The following is an 11550-nucleotide window of genomic DNA, read 5'->3' as shown; positions in this document are numbered from 1 at the left end:
AAAATAAATGTGTATTTTACATTTTTTTGGTTCTTTTGGCTTAATTCTAACATCCACTCACATTATCTCCAGAAGATATAAATATTTTTGCAATTCGTTTTAGGGATGCACGGCAGTGGCAAAAATCACGCACTTCACCTCTAAATGACCTCTGATTCCTTAGGCCAGATTTTATTTGTAACTCGCTGTAGTTTAAAGTCAAGTTTGACAGAAAAACGATCTCTCTTGGTATTCAAGCCAAGGCACAGACAATTTAGCATCCTTTGCCATTCTTCCTCCAACGATGTGGCCTGAAACCCAGCTGCACTCTGTTTCTCTGAGGACGTCCCCTTTAATGTGACTGGAATGTTAAAAAAACCACGTAAACATGCTGTTTGTGTCACGCCTGCAGAGCCTGCAGTGGCTGCAGTTTTACTGCAGATCGCTTGGCAAATATAAACAGACACCTCGGTGACAACACAAACAAGCATCTGAACTAATTAACGGCCATTGATGGCGGCCATTAATGAGTCAGCCACAGATAGTTCCTCTCATGCATAGCTAATAATCCAGCTGTTTGCATACGATTACCTGTGGTGCGCAAAAATAAAGAGAAAAGGACGGTAAACATTTAAGAGCTCGCAGAGGACAATAAACTGTTCATCACTAGTTTGAAAGGGTTACGAGGAGGCCAATTAGTGTTTGATTTATTGATTATGAATAATTATGAAATACACACACACACTGTTCAAAAGTTTGGAGTTTTTTGCAAGATGTTTATTCTGCAAGAAATCATTAAATTGCTTCTTGACTTTCTATTCAGCAAAAAAAAAAAAATATAATAAAAAATCCAAAAAAAAAAAAAGTATCACTGTTTCCACACAAAAAAAAAATTAAACACCACAACTGTTTTCAAACGGATAATAATAAATGTTTCTTGATCAGCAAATCAGCATTTTAGAATAATTTCTGATTCATTCTGAACTCTGAATTTCTGACTGGAGTAATGATGCTGAAAATTCAGCTTTGCATCACAGGAATAAATTACATATTCAAATAGAAAACAGTGATTTTAAATTTTAATAATACTCCACCTCCTGAGACCCTGTGACCTCATATGAGGACATTATATTTTGGTGTATTTCTCTGAGACTATACATGCCACAGTTTTAAAGGGGTCATATGATGCTTTTTTAAAGATCATTATTTTGTGTATTTGGTGTAACAGAATATGTTGACTTTTTTTTTTTTTTGAGTCCCGATGTCCTCTACCGAGGACATAGCATAACTTATGAATGAAATATCATTTAAATGTTTTTTTTTTTCCCTTTTGTTTTTAATGCTCTAAACAATGTAAAGACATGAAAAAAAATTGTTTTTTTCCTAAAAATCTTTTCTCGGGTCTTAAGAGGATAATATTACCATTTGACCACAAAACAATCTTACAATCCCCAAACTTTTGAACCTTGTGGACCACTTTAATGGCACTTTTGCATCCCATACCCATTCATTGTAATTGCCTGGAAAATATTGATCTTTATTATAGACTTTAGTCAATGTAGCATCATCATTTCCAACAGGAATATAACGAGACTGTGAGGGATAGAAATACAATGTGTTCAGCGGATATGGTCGTTTAACATCCTACCGATTTCAGTAAGCTGATTAAACAGATCTTTCCAAAAATAAAAAAAATAAAAAATAAATTCAGTAGATAAAAACTCCACAAAACTGTTTTGAAAGTTGCGAGTTGTGAAAATGTATATATATAATACCTTTATGCAGCACACAACATTGCAAAAACTATAAGTCTATCCCTCACAGCCTCGTTATCATCCGTATAAAATTCAGTGTCATCTAACCTGATTTTCTGTGAACATGTGAGACGGTTAACTTGAAGAATAATAAAGTGCAGTAAACAGTAAAACAATCTACGCTACAAGTGGTTTTGTGGTTATGATCATAACTTCAAATAATATGACGCCAAATTAAATACCAGTTTGCAATATCAATCACCTAAACCAGTGGTTCCCAACCCTGGTCCTGGAGGCACCCCAACACTGCACGTTTTGCATGTCTCCTTAATCAAACACACCTGATTCAGGTCATCAGCTCATTAGTAGAGACTCCAAGACCTGATTCAGGTGTGTCAGAGAAAGGAGACATGCAAAATGTGCAGTATCGGGGTGCCTCCAGGACCAGGGTTGGGAATCACTGACCTAAACGAACTGTTTTTGTACAGCTAAAATAACTGGAAGGCAATTGAAGTGTCGCACATTCACCATACAAAATGGCCTTTGCGCGCCCGCTCTTACGTTTAAAATAAATCACGTTCACCTTTAAATTAAGGTGGATTAGGAGGAGTAAATGATGAAAGAATTGTAAGTGAACTGCCTCTTTAAGGTCTGCCTGTCATCGTGCAGGGCTTTCGACTTTTCTGAAGTATTACGCAAAGTCATACGGGATTTTCAGATAACTCTTCAATTAAAGACATCAAGAATCCTGCGAGGTAAGATCATTCAACAAGTTCACAACTAAGCACCTTACCAATGTGTGTGTGGCTGAGAGTGTGTGTGTGTTTTCACGGAGAGGCGTAGCTTCCGGTCTCGTACCTCCCGCTAAAACGGTATGACAAAGAATTTCATCATCTCACTGTCAGGCGCAGGTTGTAGATTACCGCCGCAGGTGGTGTGAACTTCCACAGACTGGGAATAGGAACACGAGGATTAGGGGTGGGGGGAACGGCAACCTGGATTTTAATCGTAATACTTTAAACTTCATCAAGACCAGTCGATTACTGACAAACGGCCCTGGCAGTAAAATATTCATTTGAGCGGGCGCCAAAGAAACAAGCAACATATGCAAAGTCTGTCAAAGTCAGCAATTCTTTTTTTGTCTCACATAGCCTACATAAATATCAACACAGATGGAAACGCTGGCAGAGTTGTAGACTATTATTATGTTAGTGATTGCATTGTTCGTTGCATTACAGAATAAACGGTCTGAGTGTGAATATCTCAAACCAAGAAATGTGTCAAAAAAATAAATAAATAAATAAATAAATATATATACACACACACACACACATATACACACACACATACATACACATATAAATTCTGTTGATTATATTATACCCATACAAGTTTTACATTGTAAGCATGCACTGCAAAATAAAATAAATAAATGATTTAAAAAATAATGAAAAAAAATTGTGGTAGTATTTCTGCTTGAAATTTAGTTTATATAATGTAATGTTATAATAATAATATTCATTTTTTTTTTTTTTCATTTACTTATTTATTGATAATATTAATGAATTTGTACTATAATATTTGCTTAATATTCATGAAAATGTTACAATGGAGGGAAAAAAAATAATATTGTCATCATTTACTCTTGTTCCAAATATGTTTCTTCTTTTTTTCGTTCTTTTTTTTTTCTTTTTGAACACAAAAGAAGATATTTTGAAGAATATTGGTAACCCCATAGTTGCTGGTAGGTATTGACCTCAATAGTATTTTTTCCTCATATATGGAAGTCAGTGGCTACCAGCAACTGTTTGGTTACCAAGAATACCAACATTCTTCAAAATATCTTCTGTGTATAGCAGAAGACAGAAACCCATACAGGTTTGGAAAACTTGAGGGTGAGTAAGTGATGACAGAATTTTCATTTTCGGGTGAACTATCCCTTTAACGGTCCTAAAAACAGCCTTCTTTCTATTGGTGTATAATGTTATTTTTTTCTTTTGATTTTGAAGTGGACTCCATTTCTCCATGAGCTAAATAAACTTTTTATGAAGTCTTGACCTAATTAATTAAAAACATTTAATTTTTTCTTTTTTTTTTTCAGTTAATATTCAGATTGCTGACAGTCTGTCCTTTAGATCTTGGAAATGTCTCATTATAATGTGACCTTGAGAAAGGAATTTATAGTTACAAAGTCTTCAATTTTTTAAATATCCTTTGGGTGTGCATCTTATTTGTGATTAATCAGTCATGTGCATGAATCATGCACATAATTATAATCTCAGTGCAAATATGCTACTGTGTTTCTCTGGTTTATGCTTATTAAATAATAAAAAAATAATAGCGTAGTTATAGGCTAATGTAATATATTTGTATTATATGCATTTATTAATTATTGAACACTAGTGTCTTTTATGATACTGCAGCTGCAGCCATTTATAAATAGAAATATGATATGAGAGGCTGTACATTACAGTCATGTAACAAGAGTCAAAGGGGTTAGTTAATAAGCTTCACTCTGTATCATAACGCACTACCTCTCATGATTGCTTTAACAATCATGTCTCAAGGTCTCTTTAAACATATGGGGCCACAAAGGAAGATTAAGCCGTATATTTGCATTCTTACCTCCGTCAGTGTTGCTATTTAGCACGTTGAGATGTGTTAACTATGCTGAGGAGGATGCTGACCGCTTTCTAACATCTTTTTGTCAAGCTGTGATTCTCACTCCATGTGTTAGAATTAAACCTGTTGGGGATTGTCCAGTAAATGCTAGATACTCGCTCTAATCACATCTAGAGGTCATACTGAAAGATGACGAGCTTAATTTGATCTATTATTTGAGTCAAGATATTGTACTGATCAGCAACACATTTTTCTATAGTCAGTTAGCAGCTTATATTCAAAGCAGTTAGGCTGCCGAGGAAACGGTTTCAACAAAGTTGGAAGAACAAGAAAATGGTAAGAAACACAAAGAGCTTGATGACGAAAAACAAAGCGGATTAAGACATGTTACTATGTCAATGAATATGTTAGCTTGGATTGCAGATTAGCACAAGCTTTAAATTAAACAAGTTATTGTGTAGGTTGTTTTCCTCAAAGATGCTTTGAATAATAATTTTTAAAAAGTGTTTGCTAAATGAATAACTATAAATGTTGTAAATTAGCTTATCTGGACAAGTTAAATTAGTTACCTGACCATGTATTTATCTATTTGTAGCTATAAGTAGTTGTGTAGCCAGCGGTTAGCCACTCATTAGTGGAGAATAAACCCCTCAGAGTGATACAAGAGCAGTCTGCTTCATGCCAAGGTCCTGATCACCCTGTCTGGGTTTATTTAGCGTTAATGACCAGCTAACAGTACATTATTCCTGAATGAACAGTTCATTCAGGAAGGTAAATGAAATCGCTTCTTAATGTCACTGTATGCTAGTCAGAGATCCCATTAAGAGGCTGTTCATGTAGCTACAAATGTATGTGGACAAATCTGCTAAAACTAAAATGCTGTAGTCCATGCTCGTAAGACCACCACACAGGAGATTAGAGAAGAAAAGGGAAAAGAAGAAAGGAGAGCAGTTTTCTGGCCATAGTTCAAATCTCTCAAGAATGATGACTCGGAGAAAACCATACATCCTAGAAACCCATCACCAGACAGAAGCCAGACTTTTTCCCTCTCTTTTTTGTTTTTCTCCCTTGAGTTTGAGTAGCAAGAAGGTACATGGTGGACTGTGGTCCAAAACTGCAGTAGTATTTACTTTTTTTTCCTTGTAGAGAGCTTCTCTGGGAACTCTTTTCTTTGAGAGGTTTCTGTAGCCCTCGGAGCTCTCTGTCTCTGGGCTCCAATTAGTTGCTTTTAATGGTCAGCAAGGGCACTAGAGAGACCCTCGTAAGGTTCTCCAGCCGAGCAGGAGAAATGAAAGCATGAAGTGTGTCTCTCATCTGGGCTGGAATGTCATACTTTTTCTTTTTTTTTTACCTTATTATATGGTCTCCTACTCCGTCTCTTCCATTCCAGTCTTTTGTTCTGTTTAATGGGTTGTTCCTGTTATGCAGTTGCTTTTGATCTCTATACCTTTTGAGTGACACAAACAAAATTAAAACAACCACAAAACATCACAGAATTGATTCAATCCTTCTTTAATGATTCATCTATGTATGAGTTTAATTTGTTATTTTGAGCTCGTAATTTTTCATCAAAATGGCTCAATCTTCTGCTGAAATGGCAGACTTTTCTCTGGTAACTTATGCAAGACATCTCCAATTATTTAGTCGGCTTAAATTCTTTTTATAACTGACTTCAATCTTGCATTTAGCCAAATACCTCCCTCCAATCAACAACTGATGGATAAAACAAATTCCTGCACTACTTTTTTTCACAATCCATTTTCATATTTTCAGATCTACATCACAATCTGTCATTACTTCCTTTACTATTTTGAGGATCTGTTTTTTTTTGTTGTTTTTTTTTACTTTAATGGATTATACAAAAGCAGTGGTGGATAGTAGCAAGGATCTGTACTTTACTGGAGTAGTTTTATTTTGAGTAACTTTTACTTTACTACATTCCAAATACATTTCATAAAACATATCATTACTCCTTATTTTGAAATGAAGAAATCGTCACGTGCTCCGAGATGCAAAAGTGACATCTGATTCATGAATTAACTGATTATTTTCAATTAACCTGTGAATACTTCTAGATCACTCTTGTCAACGTAGTCCATAGAAACAACAAAAATGTATCTTAAAGTCCCCATGAAATCAAAATTAAAGTTTTTTGGGTGTTAGTATCAATATGTTAGTCTTAAGGTTATCTATAAGGCACACAGAATTAGTATTTTCTGTACAGTGAATGGCACGTAGTGCACTATATAGGGGACAGGGAACGATTCAAACAGTGTAAATATGCTTTCCATTGAGGAAAAAAAAAAGAAGTCTGGTTTCGCACCGTCACGCTAACCACCGCACCGCACACACACTCTGCTCCGGTCCAGAGACACGATAGCACGGAGCGGATCACATGCGCGAGTCGGCGCAGACCACAAAATGTATCGGAGCTATTTGAATTCTACACAGAATGCTATATTTTATAGCAATATGGATGAGATTGTGGCTGGCATACCCTGTCAAATGCGGCTTTACGGAGCTCAACGGCTCTAGCCCAAGCTGTGATATAAGCAAACGCTATTGGCTATTTTAAAAAGGGGCGGGGCTGCTTTATGTCCCGCCCTGTCTTCCTGTTTCAGTTAAAATGACGTCAACACAGAGTAACGCAGCGTGTTTCTAAGCATTTCAGGGGACCTTTAACTCCATATAGTGGTTATTTTGATAAAAACCCAGGTATTTGGATCAGTAGGATTATATAAAATATATAATATAAAATTAAATTATACAAGTAGCCTATATAAAATTACAAAATAAACATTCATCAATCAGTACTTTTTACTTAAAAAAAATAAACTACTTTTGTACTTTAACTCAGGTAAAATAGAAAAGGAGTGTTCATACTTTTACTGAAGTAATATTTTATCATACGTATCTGTACTTTTACTCAAGTAGCCTACTTGATTTGAGTACTTCGTCCACCAATGTACAAAAGGCTAACATGTTGGAGAAGGTTGTTGGGTTTTAGAAGCTTTTAGAAGTTAGCGTAGCGCAATTACTTAGCCCAGCTAGTAAAATTGGCAACATACATTCAAACCAGAGTATTTACATCTTTAAAATTCACCCCCTTTGTTCACTTAATTTGGAAGTAATATGGTTTACATCTTCAAAAAGTGTGAATTTAATATTAAATGTAATAGATTAAGACAATGTATGATGAGGACATAAAAAAATATACTGCATAACATGATGCTAATGGTCTCTTTGTGCTTTTGTGCAATAGACCATGCAGCATCTCACAGACATGATTCGCAATTGCCCTTAGCACTTGGATTATGTTTTATGGCATGGTTTCAAAATAGATTAGTTACTTTTAAAGAGTGCGAATCTATGTGTAGGTGGACGGGGTGTCCTTTGTATGGCAACCTGTATTTAAGAGCAATCCAAAACCCGAGAGAGAAAACTGCCAGAGACTGTACAGTTTTCGTTGGGGCTTTGAAAGCGTTCTAATTTGGGAATCTAATCATACTATTTTCAACAGTCTTTTAAAACAAGTGCTTAAAAGGTGTGCACAGAGCTTTATAATCTTGCTCCACAGGAAATTAGGCCTTTAAAATGCTAATTGACACTCAACTTCGTTCAACTGGAACTGGATTGTAAACTGTCATATTGTCTATGTAAACTTGGAGCTGCAAAACCATTCAATGAAAATATGAACCGTTTCATGCTCCGCTTGCTTCCACAAAGGCAGGTATCCAGGAAACCATTGCTATAAGCCAGCAACTTACCAGGAGCTTTCACCTGCAAATTTAAGTGCCAAGCAAACTCTCGGAGGATTATAATGATGTATCTTTGTTTTGCATCCCTGCAGGCACTCTTAAAGATTAGAGGCAATGCGGTCAGGATAAACAACAAACCCATTGGAGCGTATGTTTGGGCCACCGGCAGCTCATTGTGGTTGCATCACATGTGCTAACATCCACGCATGAACTTCTGGAATGCCAGTAATTTAGGTCTTCTGGAAGAGCTAAAGGGTTAAACAAATTAGTGAAGAGCTGTCATGTGAATTTTTAAGAATCATTAATTTGGACAAATTTACCAAATGGCTGAAAGGAAGTCAATAGCAATTTAGGGTTAAATGAAGCACTGACATGTTCTATACATCAAGATTTGATGGTTCATAAAATAATTTCCATACTGGAACCTCTAATATGGCAACGGTGCATTGAAACCTATTTTTGTTTTCATGCCTAATTAGTTCACTTATATTCTTGTCAATTCTTAGACTTGTGCTCCTTGCCTTAAAAAGCTGGAGCAACAATCTCCAGTGGTGTGCTACTGACATCTAGTGGGGAATACTGAAAAATATGAGCCGAGGCTAAGTAAATCATAGAATCTGACTAAAGATCAAATTCATCAAGCAATTTTTTTTTTTTTTCACAACAGAGTTAATAAATAAACCAAAAATTTCAAAACCACTGCCTAAACTACCATACAAACAAAGCAGCAATGTAATACAGGTATGGTGAACACTATATTTTTACTGCCTCTAAAGATGGACCACAGTACGTGAATGTGACAAACAGGAACACACCTGGGCTGTTCAGTCAGACAGGGCATTAGAGAGAAACAGGTTGACTTACAAGAGAGCACTCTTATACAGTGCTGCTATTGTGAGCTAAATGCTAACATTAACTTAAGTTACTGGAGAAAAGACTTTCACTGGTTTGAATATCACTTACATGATTCTTGTGGTGTTGGTGTGGATGTTAAAACTCCTGGCAAAGTAGCTTTCCTTTTAGAAAACGTCAGAACCCTAATGTTGAGTAGCTACACCTACAAGCAAATGATTGCTGTTACCTAGAACAAATTGATTTTGACTCCTTGATTTGAGTAAAACCTTTTCCAAGAACTCTCTTCACAGTTATTCCCATTGCTAGCATGTCAAACAGGTGTTCTGAATTACATTCTGTCAGATTTGAAACACTGCCCCCTGTGTGTAGTAAAATAACAACTGTTGGACCTGGAGTGACCCACAGCCCATGTGATACAAATTTTACAGGCAACGACAACAGTCTCTGTCTGTAAAATTTTCTGAGCTAAATTTAGTGCTGGGTCAAACAGAACAAGGTTGCTTAGCTATTGCATACAAATTATATAATATACAAAGAAATTTATAAGCCATAGAGAACATGAAATGTTGAGCAAACAATATCAGGCAGCGAGGGATGAATGGACCAGAATGAAGGGACAAAAACGAGGTGGGTCTTCTCAGAGAAGGTAGATCAGATTACCGTTCTGGCTTCCTGTTGACCTGCACAAGGTCACCCACAGGACCCGGTACCCAAATATTTCAGGCCAAAGGTGAAAAAAAAACAAAACACCAAAATCCCTATCCGTGTGTTGGTGCGTGCACTTATTTATATATCTTCAAACGTCCTCCTTCTTTGGGGCATGACAGGTGGCCCCCCACAGCTCCACCTGTCCATCCTTTTCCATAGCCACATGGTGGCGGACAAATCCAGAAAGGGAACAGTCATTCAAGAAATGGCATGCTGAAGTGCCATGGGGCCACGGAAGATCTCTGGATACCGGATCAGACGCAGCTGCCCCCCGGCTGCTATTTTCACTCAGCTTAAAGCACCATGGGCAGCCAGCATCTATACCATGGACTACCAACAACAACCGGTCTGTCTCTGCACGCCATGAAGTCCACCACAGAGGAACACGAGCATCCTGCACACGATACCCTGAGCTTGCCCTCCGACCCTGATGAGCTCGACAGTGGCAGCGAAAGCTCGGAGAAATCCACCGGAGCTGGGAGCCCCATGCAGGGCCACAGGGAGGCGGGGAGACGCAGAGGGGGTCGTAGACTTGCAGGGGTGAGCAAACAACGTCAGGCAGCTAACGCTCGGGAGCGAGACCGCACACACAGCGTCAACACTGCCTTCACGGCTCTGCGTACCCTCATCCCCACGGAGCCGGCCGACAGGAAGTTGTCAAAAATCGAGACCCTGCGATTGGCATCAAGCTACATTTCACACTTGGCCAATGTACTTCTGCTAGGGGAGGACTGCAGGGATGGGCAACCGTGTCTGAAATATCACAACATCTTACAAAGCAACACCAACCTCAAAACTCCACCAGTCCGACCCATCTGTACCTTCTGCTTGAGTAACCAAAGGAAAATGGTGAGTCCTTGAAGGTGGTCAACTATCAACTGCCACCTGTTGATTCTGTGAAGGTTGGATTGCCAGAAATTGTGACATATTTGGTAATGTATTTGCATGCCAAAACTTCATATTACTTGCCAGAAGTGCCTTGCAACTACCTTTTCCTGAATTGTCCTCTTAAGTGTTCAACTGCAATAATGTAATCCTACGTATTTAGCATAGAATTGTAAACAGATTGTTGTGCGGGTGTGAATTCTAACACCTTTCAATTATCATGTACTTCTGCAGCTTAGAGACGGGGAAAAGCACACAACTGCGTGACAGCAGAAGTTCTCCCAACTGACCGCTGCTACATACGAGCTCTCAACTTCTGAATGTTTACATGTAAAGAGACATTGCCTTGCACAGAGACAAAACATTTATTTTTTTATTGTTTAATCTCTGAGGACAGACAAAACAAGCAACATGAAAAGAGACGAATCTGCACTTTTTCTGCATGTGTGTCCACCTTATCAACTGTGTTTTGATTAATGTAACCGGAGAATATGTGTAAAGTTGCACCTGGTGGGAGGCTATTTCAGTATCAGATATAGTAAGCTACACCATCCCTCGCCTTAAAAAACAGTCTTGTGTCTGCCTCCTGCACGTCACATGATGGTAATTGAAACCTTGCGGTTTGCAGTGGTCGCTGTCAGTACAACGGTGGGTAAAAATCTCATCCCCTCCCTCTTGTCTCCACATCTATGCCAGGACCACAATCTCAACATGGCTCTCAGGAGACTGTAAACAAGATTCTAACCTAAACACGATAATTTGGGTTGGGCAAAGCATGCTAAATATTTATTAGAAAGTTCAAGTGGCACATGACTGAATGCTATAGGTGGAAGTATTTCATAATGAGAGCATAATCTTTCATGTCTCGGGAACTGGTGTTGGTCAAGGTACATGATCCCTAACATAAGCCCTGGGTTATGACCAGTGTTCGAACTATACCGTGGACTTTGGGGGAGCCCACTTGTTTTTTTTTTTATAACACGGGGGTG

The 11550-nt window shown here is 37.9% G+C and overlaps 1 protein-coding gene across 1 annotated transcript; it reads left to right on the top strand.

The window, feature by feature from the left end:
* The first annotated feature begins 9856 nt into the window (after positions 1 to 9856).
* On the top strand, positions 9857 to 11479 carry LOC107653571 (transcription factor 15-like). The gene is made up of 2 exons (XM_016440308.1): positions 9857 to 10525; positions 10796 to 11479. Exons 1-2 carry the CDS (start codon positions 9980 to 9982, stop codon positions 10826 to 10828), a joined length of 579 nt encoding a protein of 192 aa, XP_016295794.1. The 5' UTR covers positions 9857 to 9979; the 3' UTR covers positions 10829 to 11479.
* Positions 11480 to 11550: the final 71 nt, after the last annotated feature.

This window comes from Sinocyclocheilus anshuiensis, unplaced genomic scaffold, assembly GCF_001515605.1.
Source record: "Sinocyclocheilus anshuiensis isolate Anshui unplaced genomic scaffold, SAMN03320099.WGS_v1.1 scaffold1079, whole genome shotgun sequence".
Classification (NCBI taxonomy): Eukaryota; Metazoa; Chordata; class Actinopteri; order Cypriniformes; family Cyprinidae; genus Sinocyclocheilus; species Sinocyclocheilus anshuiensis.
Note: the sequence above shows the minus strand (reverse complement) of the source record. Positions and strands in the feature narration are given on the sequence as shown.